Source organism: Protopterus annectens, chromosome 6.part0 (assembly GCF_019279795.1).
Source record: "Protopterus annectens isolate FY-2018-M chromosome 6.part0, PAN1.0, whole genome shotgun sequence".
Lineage (NCBI taxonomy): Eukaryota > Metazoa > Chordata > Ceratodontiformes > Protopteridae > Protopterus > Protopterus annectens.
This window is the reverse complement of record NC_056737.1, coordinates 1,097,528,893-1,097,542,973: the sequence shown is the minus strand read 5'-3', so window position 1 is coordinate 1,097,542,973 and position 14,081 is coordinate 1,097,528,893. Positions and strand designations below refer to the sequence as shown.

The 14,081-nt window shown below is 37.9% G+C and overlaps 1 protein-coding gene across 1 annotated transcript in view; it reads right to left on the bottom strand.

Annotated features, from left to right (window-relative positions):
- Positions 1-14,081, bottom strand: part of LOC122803947 (D-glutamate cyclase, mitochondrial-like) — a 166,552-nt gene extending 152,471 nt beyond the window's left edge. The window contains exon 1 of the mRNA XM_044073625.1: positions 13,835-14,081. Within this exon, the coding sequence (XP_043929560.1) occupies positions 13,835-14,081 (247 nt within the window). The remainder of the gene's footprint in view (positions 1-13,834) is intronic.

Sequence of the window (14,081 nt, the reverse complement as noted above, 5' to 3'; positions counted from 1 at the left end):
CTAGTAACTCGGATATTGTTTAAATCGGAGAAGAGCACTCTGGATGTGCAGCGCTATAATGCCTTCCAGAAATTTAGACAAGCTACTATGTAGGAGGGAAAAAATGTGGACGTGTTTCAGTGTTTGTTTGGAAGTGTCTTACTAGGATGATTAAGCAGCATGATGGATTAGAACTTCATGTCCAGCTCACCATCAGTGAAGCCCCTTACCACATTATATCCAGTTATAGAACTCCCTGTATGATCCAAAATACCCACAAAGCTTACCTACAAGAGTTGGACTCACTCAGCATTTAACTCCTACCATCTTCCTGGGTGACTTTAAATATATCACTGTAGACTGGGAAATTTACACCACCACTAGTGCAGAGGCACACAGATGCCTGGACGTTGTTAATACAAATGCTCTGGAATAACTAGTTAGAGTAGCTGGAACAACTACTTAGAGTAGCCAATGAGATAAAGCGTCCTTGACATTACCCTTACTAGTATGGGTGAGTCATGCTCCACCCCTTGCAGACCATTTTCAGTCATCAGGTCAGACCATAAAACTTTCCCTGGAAATAAAACTGAAACCTGAGATCTCAATGGTACCTAGAATCTTTAGAAAATTTTCCAAGGTAAGCTTCCTACTTCTAAGTTATACCCTGGCAATGAAATACTCCCAAACCCAGTAAACTCTGCTGGGTATGCAGAAACCTACACCAGTATGTTGTCCCAGCATGTCAGAAAGTACATAGAAGCAGCTGTACCCCACAGGAATAAGTGTAGGGCAAACCCCAAAAGCAAACCTCTCTGATGGAACCACAACATAAACAACCTTTACAACAAAAAGAAGAGAATTACAGCAAAATATCAGAAGAGTAACTTACAGCAGGCTATATCCATCATCACTGAAATAAACAGGCAACTTGGTGTTTAAATAAAACCACCAAAGCCAAGTTTGAGGCAAAAATAGCAACCTATGCAAAGGGCAGCTGTAAAGTCTTCTTTAGCAATGTTTGCATCCTAAAGAGCACTATGCAGCAATGAACTGGGCTGATGGTGAATGACACCACCTACTCCGAAGTTAAAGCATAGTAAACCTACTAGCTGAGAAATTCAGCCCCAGCTTCACTCCTCTTTCACCCCCTATTATCTCTCAAGAAAACTGAGTAACTGATACCCCCTCACCATTCATGCAGGACTAAGTTTTGAAAGCAATGTCAAAGTTCAGGAATACTGCATCAGTGGGTCTGGACAGTATCCCAGGATATATCTTAAATAACATGAAGCACAATTCATCTAGGCCCCTAACAATGCTGTTCAACCTCAGCCTCCACACAGGCTTTGCACCAAGTGAATGGAGGATAATGACGGTCATACCCTACACAAGGGAGGACCACCCACTAACCCCCAGTAATTACTGACTCATTAGTCTGACTAGTCTCATTTGTAAGGACAATGAAAGACTTATCATGGATTTAATCAGTAAGGGCATAGGGAATCTCCAAACACAGGACCCATCCAAGTTTGGGTTCGTTAAAAGCAGGTCTTGCTTACTCAGCCTAGAAGACTTCATTAAAAAGGTCACCACAGCAATGGACAAAGGCAAAACAGTGCACACCACCTACCTTGACTTGGCCAAAGCCTATTGATACAATACCTAACTTAGGCATAGTGGATCATTTTTCCCAACTAGGAATAAACCCCTATGTCACCCGCTGGATTTTATATTGAACAGCTTATAAGCAAAGAAATAGTTTCCATTTCCAGGGATGTCATTCTCCCCCTTTACTCTGCTCTCATCTGGACAATCATGAGTATAATTCACCCACTGGGATTACCCAGCCAGGCCAACTGGAGTGCCCACAGAGCCAAAACCATATGTCCTACACAGACCACCTTAATGCACTGTCACTTTATTTGGTATCCTACAAACTGCTAAAAGAGGACCTATGCTCTGACCCAATACTGATGAACCTACTGCACATCCACAAGGCAAATGATATGAGAAACACTCATTAGAGGGACATAAACATCTTCTGCAACTTAAACACTACAGTCTGAAGAAACAGGCACATCCCTCAGAGGTCACTCCTCCTCTGGAACAGACTCCCCGTCCATGTAATGCAAAGTTCATCCCTGTCCCTATCTAAGCATAACCTGGATCTATGAATGGGACTGAGGAAATTTACCTCAGGATTGCCCCCTGTACTACTCATGGACAGAGGCAGTACCTAACTGTTCTTCTTACAATATGAGCTCTATAAATACAAACATAAAATGCTACCTCAGAAGTAAACACTATCTCACCCAGAACTAATCGCCATTCTATGGATTGTACATCGGGTTCCTATTACATGAACAAACTTTTCAAAGTTAGAATGTCATATGGTCGACACTATATGATCGAACTTTGAAAAGTTTGAAGGTTAAATGTAATGGCACCATACAGTGCAGAATGGGAGAATTTCCCTTTTCTGCACTGAAGTGCGATCTCGGAGTTGGTATATTTAAGTAGGGGGGTGTGGGGGGTGCAGGGGGGCTGCTCGGAGCGTTAAGGTAAGTTTTATATTTTTTTTATGTTTTATTATATATTCAAAGTTTCAAACTTCAATTATATGTTGTCGAACATATGGGATTCGAAGTTTTGAAACTTTGAATATATACTATAGACCCTAGTATATCAATGTAGAACTTGGAATTGGCTACGTGTATTTGGAATAATGGGATAACTGACTAGGCTTAACATGACCCACAAGGACCATTATCATAGTACTCATCTATGAACCCATAATGCAGGGTGATTAGTTCGAACATCATACCTAAGTGATTAGTCCAAGGATACCACTGCAAATGTGGGGGCCCAAGATCTCCCTTATTTGTGGCCCTTACCAAGATGTCTAATGGACAATGGGAGTTTCCCTCACCTAGGATAATAGTTTTCTTCTTATTCAGTTTATGTAAAGTACTAGGGAACACCAAATAACTGTAAAAAATCAAATTCTCTGAATTCTTCTGCTAAAACAGTATTTGAACTTTTTACTGAACCTTTCAGCAAATGCTATAAAACTAGTCATAAAGGAGGCCACCAAAAAACAAAATAATAAAAACAATGAGTTATTTTATAATTTTCATACCCCACTGAAATGGGAAGGGGTCTAAAATGCTTTGGAAGATTATAATGTGTAACCAACACCCCAGCCAATGTTACTTATCAGGACAGAGGGAGAGAGAGAAAAACAAATCCAGGAAGATGGAAAGGTAGTTGGCAAATGAAGTAAACAAAATGGTGCCTCTTGAAGCACCATCTGTTTAGTCTTTGTACTCCTTTTGCATGGGTGAGCCAAGGCTTCTTTATATAAGACAAACAAATATATAATTAGTGTAAAATGCTCTCTTACTGTCTGGTGCCTTGAGACACAGGATATATTCCTACCACATTTACAGCCAGACTTTTAGCCTGGTGTTTACTTCCTTATAGATACTAGAAACAGTGAGGACAAACTATTCTGATAATCCAGTTTCCTATAAATGTGGCCCAATATAACTGCTGTCTACCTGGTCAAATGTCTTCTTGATGTCCAAGCTACAACTAGCTTGAGAAGAACATAAACATAATAAGCAGGTGTTCAGCAAGGTAAAAGAAGGAAGATCACCAACCTTGGAGGGCTGAATAGGAAGAGGGAGAAACAAAGATGAAGACAGCCTGACTGAAGAAGCTGCAAGGTCACTAGTTTATGTAAAGAAGGACAAAACAGTTGCACCAGGTGGAATATTTTCTAGGTTCTTAAAATGAGGTGCTGATGTTTTATTTAAATATCTGATGGAAATGATGGAGAGTTTGCTTACAGATGGGCTGCTGATTGATGATTAGATTAATGCATTGGTAGTCTTCATCTACAAAGGTGGGAGAAAGGAGCAACCCAGGGAACTGGAGGCCAGTGTGAGTCTGGCATTAGTGGTCAGTAAGTGATGGAGATATTCCAGAAGTTAAAGCTTGCAAGGTTCCTGGAAAAGAATGGATGAATTAATGAGTTCCAGCCTGGATTTATAGCATGTAGAGTTTGTCCAAATACCTGATTCAGTTCTGTAATGGGGTCCCCCGGAGGACAGACAAAGACAACATTGTGTATGTGACCTAAGTGGGCTTCACAAATAATTGGTCTCAGTACCACACCACAGTGTAAAATAATTAAGGAGAGGCTGGCAATGTTTTTAGATGGTCGAGAAATAGTTAGATAACAGGGAACAGAGGGAGGGACTCACGGAGGTGGTGTCATAGTAACAAGACAGGCAGATGCAGTGTATATTCAACAGGGGCTGGACTTATGTTGTGTTATCTAATATTTTCATCTGCAAAACATCCAGAGCAGAAGAAGGGCTGGGAGTCATTATTCTGGAAAGTCTATGGATCATTATGTAATGAACGAGACAGAGGCAGTAAAAGCAAACAAAATGTGGGGTTATGTAAGCAGGTGTGGAATCCACATTTAGAAAAAGTGACAGTACCTATGACATGCCACAGCTGTGGCAATGTATGCAGTTCTGGAGATATTGTTGGGGAAAGGAAGAGGTCATACTACTGGCAAATGTACAGAGGATACCAATTAAAATGGTAAGAAGAACAGAGGACATAACATAAAAGGAAAGGCATTGGGAGTGTCGTGTGTTTTCTCAGGAGAAGATAATGAATTCAGGATGTCAGTAAACATGTTATTAAAGGGAAATGTGAGAATCACAGTACAAAGGAAGGCTATATCTCTCTAATGTACATCAATGGGAAAGAAATGGCAGGAAGTAAACAAATAAATGACTTGGCATACATGATTAAACATAAATATAGGAGAGGTGCACCAGCTGCTAAAACATTAAGTGTTCACACTTCAAGTGAACATCTATCCCAACTCAGAGGAACAGAGTAAACAGAAAAATAAAATCAGTCACATTGCCAGACATATGAGATCACCTTTCATGAAGCCAAAGCCCTCTTAATTCATTGTACCTTACCCATATTCATAGGTTCATAGGTTAGTACTAAGCTAACTGCCCTTGCGAGTCATTTTAAGCTTAGCCAGTTATCCCTTGTGAGACGTGAACCCTGAACCTTGTGTTTGTAAGGCAAACACCTTAACCATTAGGCCACCCTGTTATTACATTGTGTACCTTATTCATGCACTTTACCTATGTACCTTACCCATGTGCTTTATCCATGTACTATACTCAAGTATCTTATCCATTCTACCTCACCCAAACACCTTACCAATGTATCTTAAAGTCACCAACTGATCACTTTTCATCTTTTGACATCAGGGACACAGAAATGCAGAGGTTCTATATTCTATGGGTATTTACCTGCTATGCTCATAGTCACTGATGCAGACAGGGCCAAATCAATAAACCCATAGACTACAACATAGAGACCACCCCTCAGGGCTAATGACCACTTTACGGTGTGTCCTAGCATTACTGGGTTCAAATTCCTGTGTTTCAAAATGGCTGCATAAAGTGGTTTGTAAACCATCAAAGAGTCATGTTATCACTGATGGTGGTCCAGCAATACTTTGATTTCTTATGTTATTCCTATTCTCTTCACAGAGTAACTACATTGTGGCATATTTCTACTTGATTGAACTCTGGTCAAGAAAGTCCCTGCTTCCAACCCAGAGGATTCCACGCACCTAGCCATTCTCTGCCTTGGTGTCAACATCGAACAGTTGTTCTCAACGATGGTGGCCCTGGAATACTTTAAATTATTCCTCTTCATATAAAGGAGCAATATTATAGTATGTTTCTTCCTGACTGAAGCAGCTCTGCTCAAGAAACTCCGTGGTTTGGGCCCAGAGGCCTCTTTGTACCAAGACAATATTCTGTGCAGTGTCTCAGCTGTAAACGTATGTATATATGTATGTATGTAAAAATCTATGCTCTAACAACAAACATCTACTTAAAGTATCAAAACCTAGTAAAAGAGCAGGTAGCTGCCTCTATTCCCATTCCATAACTAAACTGTGGAACACCCTCCCATCATCAATTACAGAATTAGACAACATAATCTGGTTTAAAAGAAAACTAAAACAACATCTCACTAATAACCCCAGCTGCACATGCAACACATATCCACAGCCTCCTTAATCTAGCAAAACTATTTCACATAGCAAATATACTTGTGTATATGTCAGACTGTTACACCATATGAGTTATCCCTAATCTTTAGTATCATAGTCCACACATCTATACAACTATCTTAACACATTTTCTCTTCTCTGTCACTTTCTACATTTAATACTACCATTAAATACATGCCACCTATAATCTACATATTTCCACCAACTAGCTATAAAATTCTAACTATATCTATCCTACCTTTAAGTTTAACTCTCTAATTCTACCTTCCCACTACACTTACCTTTCCCTTTTCCCACCCCCCAAAAGAAAAAAAAATTGAGCTGTATTGTTAAATATTTCTGTTTAATTTGAGCTGTATTGTTAATATTTCTAACTGTATAATTTTCCTACAAGCTAATGTTCCATTGTTACTTTATTGTGCATTTGTACAACATAAGTGCTGTTTAGATAGTTTTCTATATTATTTTCCTTGCTTTATAAGTAATTGTTTCCTTACAAATTCATGTAGTGATTTTCATGTAACTTGGAGCTTTTCTACCCGGGCCTCCACTGAAAATGGGTCCCAAGCCCAGTGGACTTTCCAGGTCAACAAATGTCAATAAATAAATAAATAAAATAAATATATATATCTTAAGAGTATTTAAGCACATTTATATCAGGAAGATAAGGTATATAGTTGGAAATTTCATATAGGTCTTTTATTTTAGAAGTGCTAATTTTGACAACCCCATAGGACCAGCAAACCTGGCCCAATCCTTACCACCCAGCTCTCACAGCACACAAATGAATTCATTGGTGGATTTCTGACCAGGAACAAATAGGCAGTAGGGTTCTCACTTGCCTGGGGGTCCCCAGCTCCCATGACTGCAAAATGAATGGGCTGATTGGGTGTAGTTAGAACCATCTGGCTCAGTATGGCAGTAAAGTAAATAAGAAATATTAATTCTAGAACATGTTTTGTTCCATCATTAAAAAGCTTCACACCCTTCGGGGCTCCTAGTGCCAATAGCATCACTTTAGCTTTTTAAAGTTATAATTTCTTTAATCCTATCATTGTTGAGCGTGATAAAAATACAACAGAGATGTCTGAGAGTCGCACCTGCAGGAGGAGATAGAACTGCTATCAGAAGCGCTGGGACCACTCAGTGCACAAAACATTCCCAGGCTGCTAACTGTATCCTCCGAACTCTACAATCTATTTACTATATTAACTTTGAGGGTGCTGAAGCCCCTTGAAGAAAGGGGCATAAGTATTACACCACTGGATAGCTTCCAACTTCTTTTCTCAAGAATTAGGAACAAAGCCAAAAATAATGTGGGAGCAAAGATCCAAAATGAGAGACATTTTTTTTAAATATTACTGTAATTCAATTTAAATAGCTAATAGAGCATCAGGGTGTGCATCAGCATGCATTTTCTGAATATTCTGAAGTATGAATCTCTAAGGTTTGGCACTATTGACTGACTATAGTCCTCAGGGATTTAACAGCAAATCAAACATTTTATGAGACAGGCAAAAATATAAGGCAAAATCAGGAAAGTTGAGTTGTCTACAGCACTAGAGTTAGTATATTTTCCTCCACATTCCCTGTTGTTACTAGAATAACAACTCATAGGGCCTTTCTAAGCCTAGCCAAGTTTTCCAGAAAGAATAATGATGCCCTGTATCCAAAAAGGACATTAAGGGCCAATATTTTGTATATATATATATATATATATATATATATATATATATATATATATGTATAGTGGATATATAAAGTTTACACACCCCTGTTAAAATGCCAGGTTTTTATGATATAAAAAAATGAGACCACAATAAATAATTTCAAAACTTTTCCCACCCTTAATGTGACCTATAACCTGTACAATTCAATTGAAAAAAAAACAAGAATAAAAAACGTACAATAAGCTGGTTGCATAAGTGTGCACACCCTTAAACTAATACTTTGTTGAAGCACCTTTTGATTTAATTACAGCATTCAGTCTTCTTCGGAACACACCTGCCATCAATTAAAGAGACTCTGATTAACCCCAAATAAAGTTCAGCTGTCCTAGTAGGATTTTTCTGACATGTACTCAGTTGCCTGCTACAGCAAAACCTTCTACCTCCTTCCTAATCCCATCCCTGCTATATGGTGCCCCACTACTAACTAATCTTCAGTCCTTGTTAAAAAAACAACTTACTTCCTGCTATAACAAAATTGCAAAATTCGCCACCAGCCAAAAGTCCTCCACCCACCACTGTTTCTCCCTCCAAAAACTAAAATGGCTAGAACTTCCCAATCAACTAACTTACACTCAACTAACTCTAGCCCATAAGCTTATTCTCAACCCTTCCCTCTGTCCCTCTCTTTCCTCTGCCTTTAAAATGCACCTACCTAACAGAGTTCTAAGGTCAAATAATCAAAATCTACTCGAAGTACACAAACCAACTCATCCCCCAGGCAAAACCTTCTTTCCTTCAGCCTCGCCTGTGGAACTCCTACCTCCACTCATCCGCACCACCTCTAACCACTCTGCCTTCAAAAGTCTCTCCACCTTCATCTAGCTTCACGGTGGGAATGCTCTTGTTCCCACCCCACATAACTAGCTCTACTCTACACCTGTAGCTATGAAATTTGTTCTCTAATCAGTATTAATGTTTTACATTTATTCCATTACTTGTAGGTTTCTTCTTATTGTATTAACTGTTATGATTGCTTTTCTAAATGTGATTAGTTCTACTTTTTAGTATATATAATTATTAATAACTCTCTGTATAAAAATTGTTACTGCTAAATGTTGAAAATACACTCTGTTGGAGCTTTTCTCCCCAGGACTCCATTGAAAACGGGTTCTTTAAGGCCCAATGGACTATCCTGGTAAACCAACGACAATAAATAAATAAAATAAATAAATTTATATCAGGAAGATAAGGTATATAGTTAGAAATTTCATATAGGTCTTTTATTTTAGAAGTGCTAATTTTGACAACCCCATAGGACCAGCAAACCTGGCCCAATCCTTACCACCCAGCTCTCACAGCACACAAATGAACTCATTGGTGGATTTCTGACCAGGAACAAATAGGCAGTAGGGTTCTCACTTGCCTGGGGGTCCCCAGCTCCCATGACTGCAAAATGAATGGCCTGATTGGGTGTAGTTAGAACCATCTGGCTCAGTATGGCAGTAAAGTAAATAAGAAATATTAATTCTAGAACATGTTTTGTTCCATCATTAAAAATCTTCACACCCTTCGGGGCTCCTAGTACCAATAGCATCACTTTAGCTTTTGAAAGTTATAATTTCTTTAATCCTATCATTGTTGAGCGTGATAAAAGTACAACAGAGATGTCTGAGAGTCGCACCTGCAGGAGAAGATAGAACTGCTATCAGAAGCGCTGGGACCACTCAGTGCACAAAACATTCCCAGGCTGCTAACTGTATCCTCCGAACTCTACAATCTATTTACTATATTAACTTTGAGGGTGCTGAAGCCCCTTGAAGAAAGGGGCATAAGTATTACACCACTGGATAGCTTCCAACTTCTCTCAAGAATTAGGAACAAAGCCAAAAATAATGTGGGAGCAAAGATCCAAAATGAGAGACATTTTTTTAAATATTACTGTAATTCAATTTAAATAACTAATAGAGCATCAGGGTGTGCATCAGCATGCATTTTCTGAATATTCTGAAGTATGAATCTCTAAGGTTTGGCACTATTGACTGACTATAGTCCTCAGGGATTTAACAGCAAATCAAACATTTTATGAGACAGGCAAAAATATAAGGCAAAATCAGGAAAGTTGAGTTGTCTACAGCACTAGAGTTAGTATATTTTCCTCCACATTCCCTGTTGTTACTAGAATAACAACTCATAGGGCCTTTCTAAGCCTAGCCAAGTTTTCCAGAAAGACTAATGATGTTTCCTGTATCCAAAAAGGACATTAAGGGCCAATATTTTATATATATATATATATATATATATATATATATATATATATATATATATATATATAAAGTTTACACACCCCTGTTAAAATGCCAGGTTTTTATGATATAAAAAAATGAGACCACAATAAATAATTTCAAAACTTTTCCCACCCTTAATGTGACCTATAACCTGTACAATTCAATTGAAAAAAAAAACAAGAATAAAAAACGTACAATAAGCTGGTTGTATAAGTGTGCACACCCTTAAACTAATACTTTGTTGAAGCACCTTTTGATTTAATTACAGCATTCAGTCTTCTTCGGAACACACCTGCCATCAATTAAAGAGACTCTGATTAACCCCAAATAAAGTTCAGCTGTCCTAGTAGGATTTTTCTGACATGTACTCAGTTGCCTGCTACAACAAAAGCCATGGTTCACAGAGAGCTTACAAAGCATCAAAGGGATCTCATTGTTGAAAGGTATCAGTCAGGAGAAGGGTACAAAAACATTTCCATGTCACTGGATATACCATGGAGCACAGTGAAGACAGTCATCAAAAAGTGGAGAAAATATGGGACAACAGTGACGTTGCAAAGAACTGGACGTACCTCCAAAACTGATGAAAAGACAAGACATAAACTGGTCAGGGAGGCTGCCAAGAGACCTACAGCAACACTGAAGGGGCTGCAGGAATTTCTGGCAAGTACTGGTTGTGTACTACATGTGACAACAATCTCCCATATTCTCCATGTGTCTGAGCTATGGGGTAGGATTGCAAGAAGGAAGCCTTTTCTTACACAGAAAAACATCAGGGCCTGAATAAAATTTGCAAAACAATACTTCAAGTTGTCCAAAAGCATGTGGGAAAATATGCTATGGTCTGATGAGACCAAGGTTAAACTTTATGGCTACAATTCCAAAAGGTACGTTTGGCACAAAAACAACATTTTGCATCACCAAAAGAACACCATCCCCACGGTGAAGCATGGTGGTGCAGTATCATGCTTTGGGGTTGCTTTTCTTCAGCTGGAACTGGGGCTTTAGTCAAGGTGGAGGGAATTATGAACATTTCCAAATATCAGTCACTTTTTGTGCAAAACCTTCAGGTGTCTGCTAGAATGCTGAAGATGAAGAGGAATTTCACTTTTCAGCACGACAATGACCCCAAGCATACATCCAAATCAACAAAAGAATGGCTTCACCAGAAGAAAATTAAAGTTTTGGATTGGCCCAGCCAGAGCCCAGACCTAAATCCAATAGAAAATCTGTGGGGTGATCTGAAGAGGACTGTGCAAAAGAGACACCCTCGCAATCTGACAGACTTGGAGCGCTTTTGCAAGAAAGAGTGGGCAAATGTTGCCAAGTCAAGATGTGCCATGCTGATAGACTCCTACCCAAGAAGACTGAATGTTGTAATTAAATCAAAAGGTGCTTCAACAAAGTATTATTTTAAGGGTGTGCACACTTATGCAACCAACTTATTGTATGTTTTTTTATTTTTTATATGTTTTTCCCCTAACAGATTTGTTTTTCAATTGAATTGTACAGGTTATAGGTTACATAAAAGGTGGGAAAAGTTTTGAAATAATTTATTGTAGTCTCATTTTTTTATATCGCAAAAATCCTAGCATTTTAACAGGGGTGTGTAAACTTTTATATCCACTGTATACAGTATATATATATATATATATATATATATATATATATATATATGTGTGTGTGTGTGTGTGTGTGTGTGTGTGTGTGTGTGTGTGTGTGTGTGTGTGTGTATATATATATATATATATATATATATATATATATGTGTGTGTGTGTGTGTGTGTGTGTGTGTGTGTATATATATATATATATATATATATATATATATATATATATATATATATATATATATATATATATATATATATATATATATATATATATATATATATATATATATATATATATATATATATATATATATGTATATATATATATATATACATATATATATGTATATATATATATATATATATATATATATATATATATGTTTCCACTTGAAAATATTGAAAACCCATAATATCTAAATTCATAACATCTAAACCACAACATCTAAAACCCAAAACATCTAAAACTCATAACATCGAATCTGAAAACATTGAAAGCTACAAAGCAACTATAAAAAACATCCCACCAAGGTTTTACTACATTTATGCAGGGGTTCAAGCCTCCCTGCACCCCACACCCCCCGTAAATTAAATATACCAACTCCAAGGTTGCACTACAGTGGGGGAAAAAGTTAATTTCCTACCCTCATGTAGTAAACAGTGTGTGGGATGTTATTTATAGTTGCTTTGTAGTTTTCAATGTTTTGATATTCGATGTTATAAGTTTTAGATATTTTGCATTTTCAATTATTTGGTCTCGCTGTTTTGAATTTAGATGTTATGAGCTTTCAGTCATATGAAGTGGAACTAGATATATATATATATATATATATATATATATATATATATATATATATTTTTTTTTTTTTTTTTTTTTCATATGTATTATTTATTTTTTATTTATTTACATTATTTATAATTTATTTGGGATTTATAATTCCAAAGATCAGAGTTATGGTCCATGGAATTACAACAGGACACAAGCTGAGTGAGTTTAATAAAGATATGCACTCACAATGAATTCTTGTGTAACTGGTCTTTTCACTAATGCTTGCAAAGAGAGCTCTAAGAAATAAATTCACATTCTTTAAAATGTAAGCTTACCTATACATCTACATGTAGAATGAAGTAAGGAAAGGAAGTACCAAAAATCTTAAGGGTCAAGTTTATTTTGTATGGATTTGCACATCTTCTATTCCTGATATATATTCAGTTTCTTATTCTGTAATACAGTGACTAGTAATTGGGTATCTTTTTTGAGACTTAATGTTTGCCATAGGAACTTTCAGAGTGCAGTTCAAAATATCACAGTGTATCTGACCAGAAAGCAGCAAATGTTTCAGGTTCCAATTTTGACTCATGGCCCAAGCCAGAAGCTGACCTATCCACCGTTCCTCAGTTCGGCCTGATTTACTCACTAACCGTAGGAAATGCGTAGGTCATTGCAGTAGCTCTGTAACTTCATTTACCCATTTTTAACTTAAAGGACAGCAAACTACACTTTACTGTGCAAAGTGTATGTGGATGTGTGGAGTGGGTAATTCAAATTATGATCATTCTGAGGTAAGTCTACCACATTATTCTATACCTCAATTGATATAAACATAAACATTGTCATAGTATTTCAAATCTCCAAAATCCCAAAACAGGTACCAGTTTATTCTGCATTTAATTTGGAGAAAAGCACTACACCTTATTAAATTGCTTTTATTGGTACATGTGTTGGATTTTGTTTACCTGTGGTAGTCACCCCTGGAATGGTCTGTGCAGCTACGAGCAGACCACCAGTGGGGTCAACATGATGATGTAGTTGCATCTCACCTGTAGTAGTCATCCCTGGAATGGTCTGTACAGCTATGAGCAGCCCATCAGTGGGGTCAACATGATGATGTAGTTGCATCTTACCTGTGGTAGTCATCCTTGGAATGGTCTGTGCAGCTACAAGCAGCCCATCAGTGGGGTCAACATGATGATGTAGTTGCATCTTACCTGTAGCAGTCATCCCTGGAATGGTCTGTGCAGCTATGAGCAGCTCATCAGTGGGGTCAACATGATGATGTAGTTGCATCTTACCTGTAGTAGTCATCCCTGGAATGGTCTGTGCAGCTATGAACAGCTCATCAGTGGGGTCAACATGATGATGTAGTTGCATCTTACCTGTGGTAGTCATCCCTGGAATGGTCTGTGCAGCTACGAGCAGCCCATCAGTAGGGTCAACATGATAATGTAGTTGCATCTTACCTGTAGTAGTCATCCCTGGAATGGTCTGTGCAGCTAAGAACAGCCCATCAGTGGGGTCAACATGATGATGTAGTTGCATCTTACCTGTAGTAGTCATCCCTGGAATGGTCTGCGCAGCTACGAACAGCCCATCAGTGGGATCAACATGATGATGTAGTTGCAT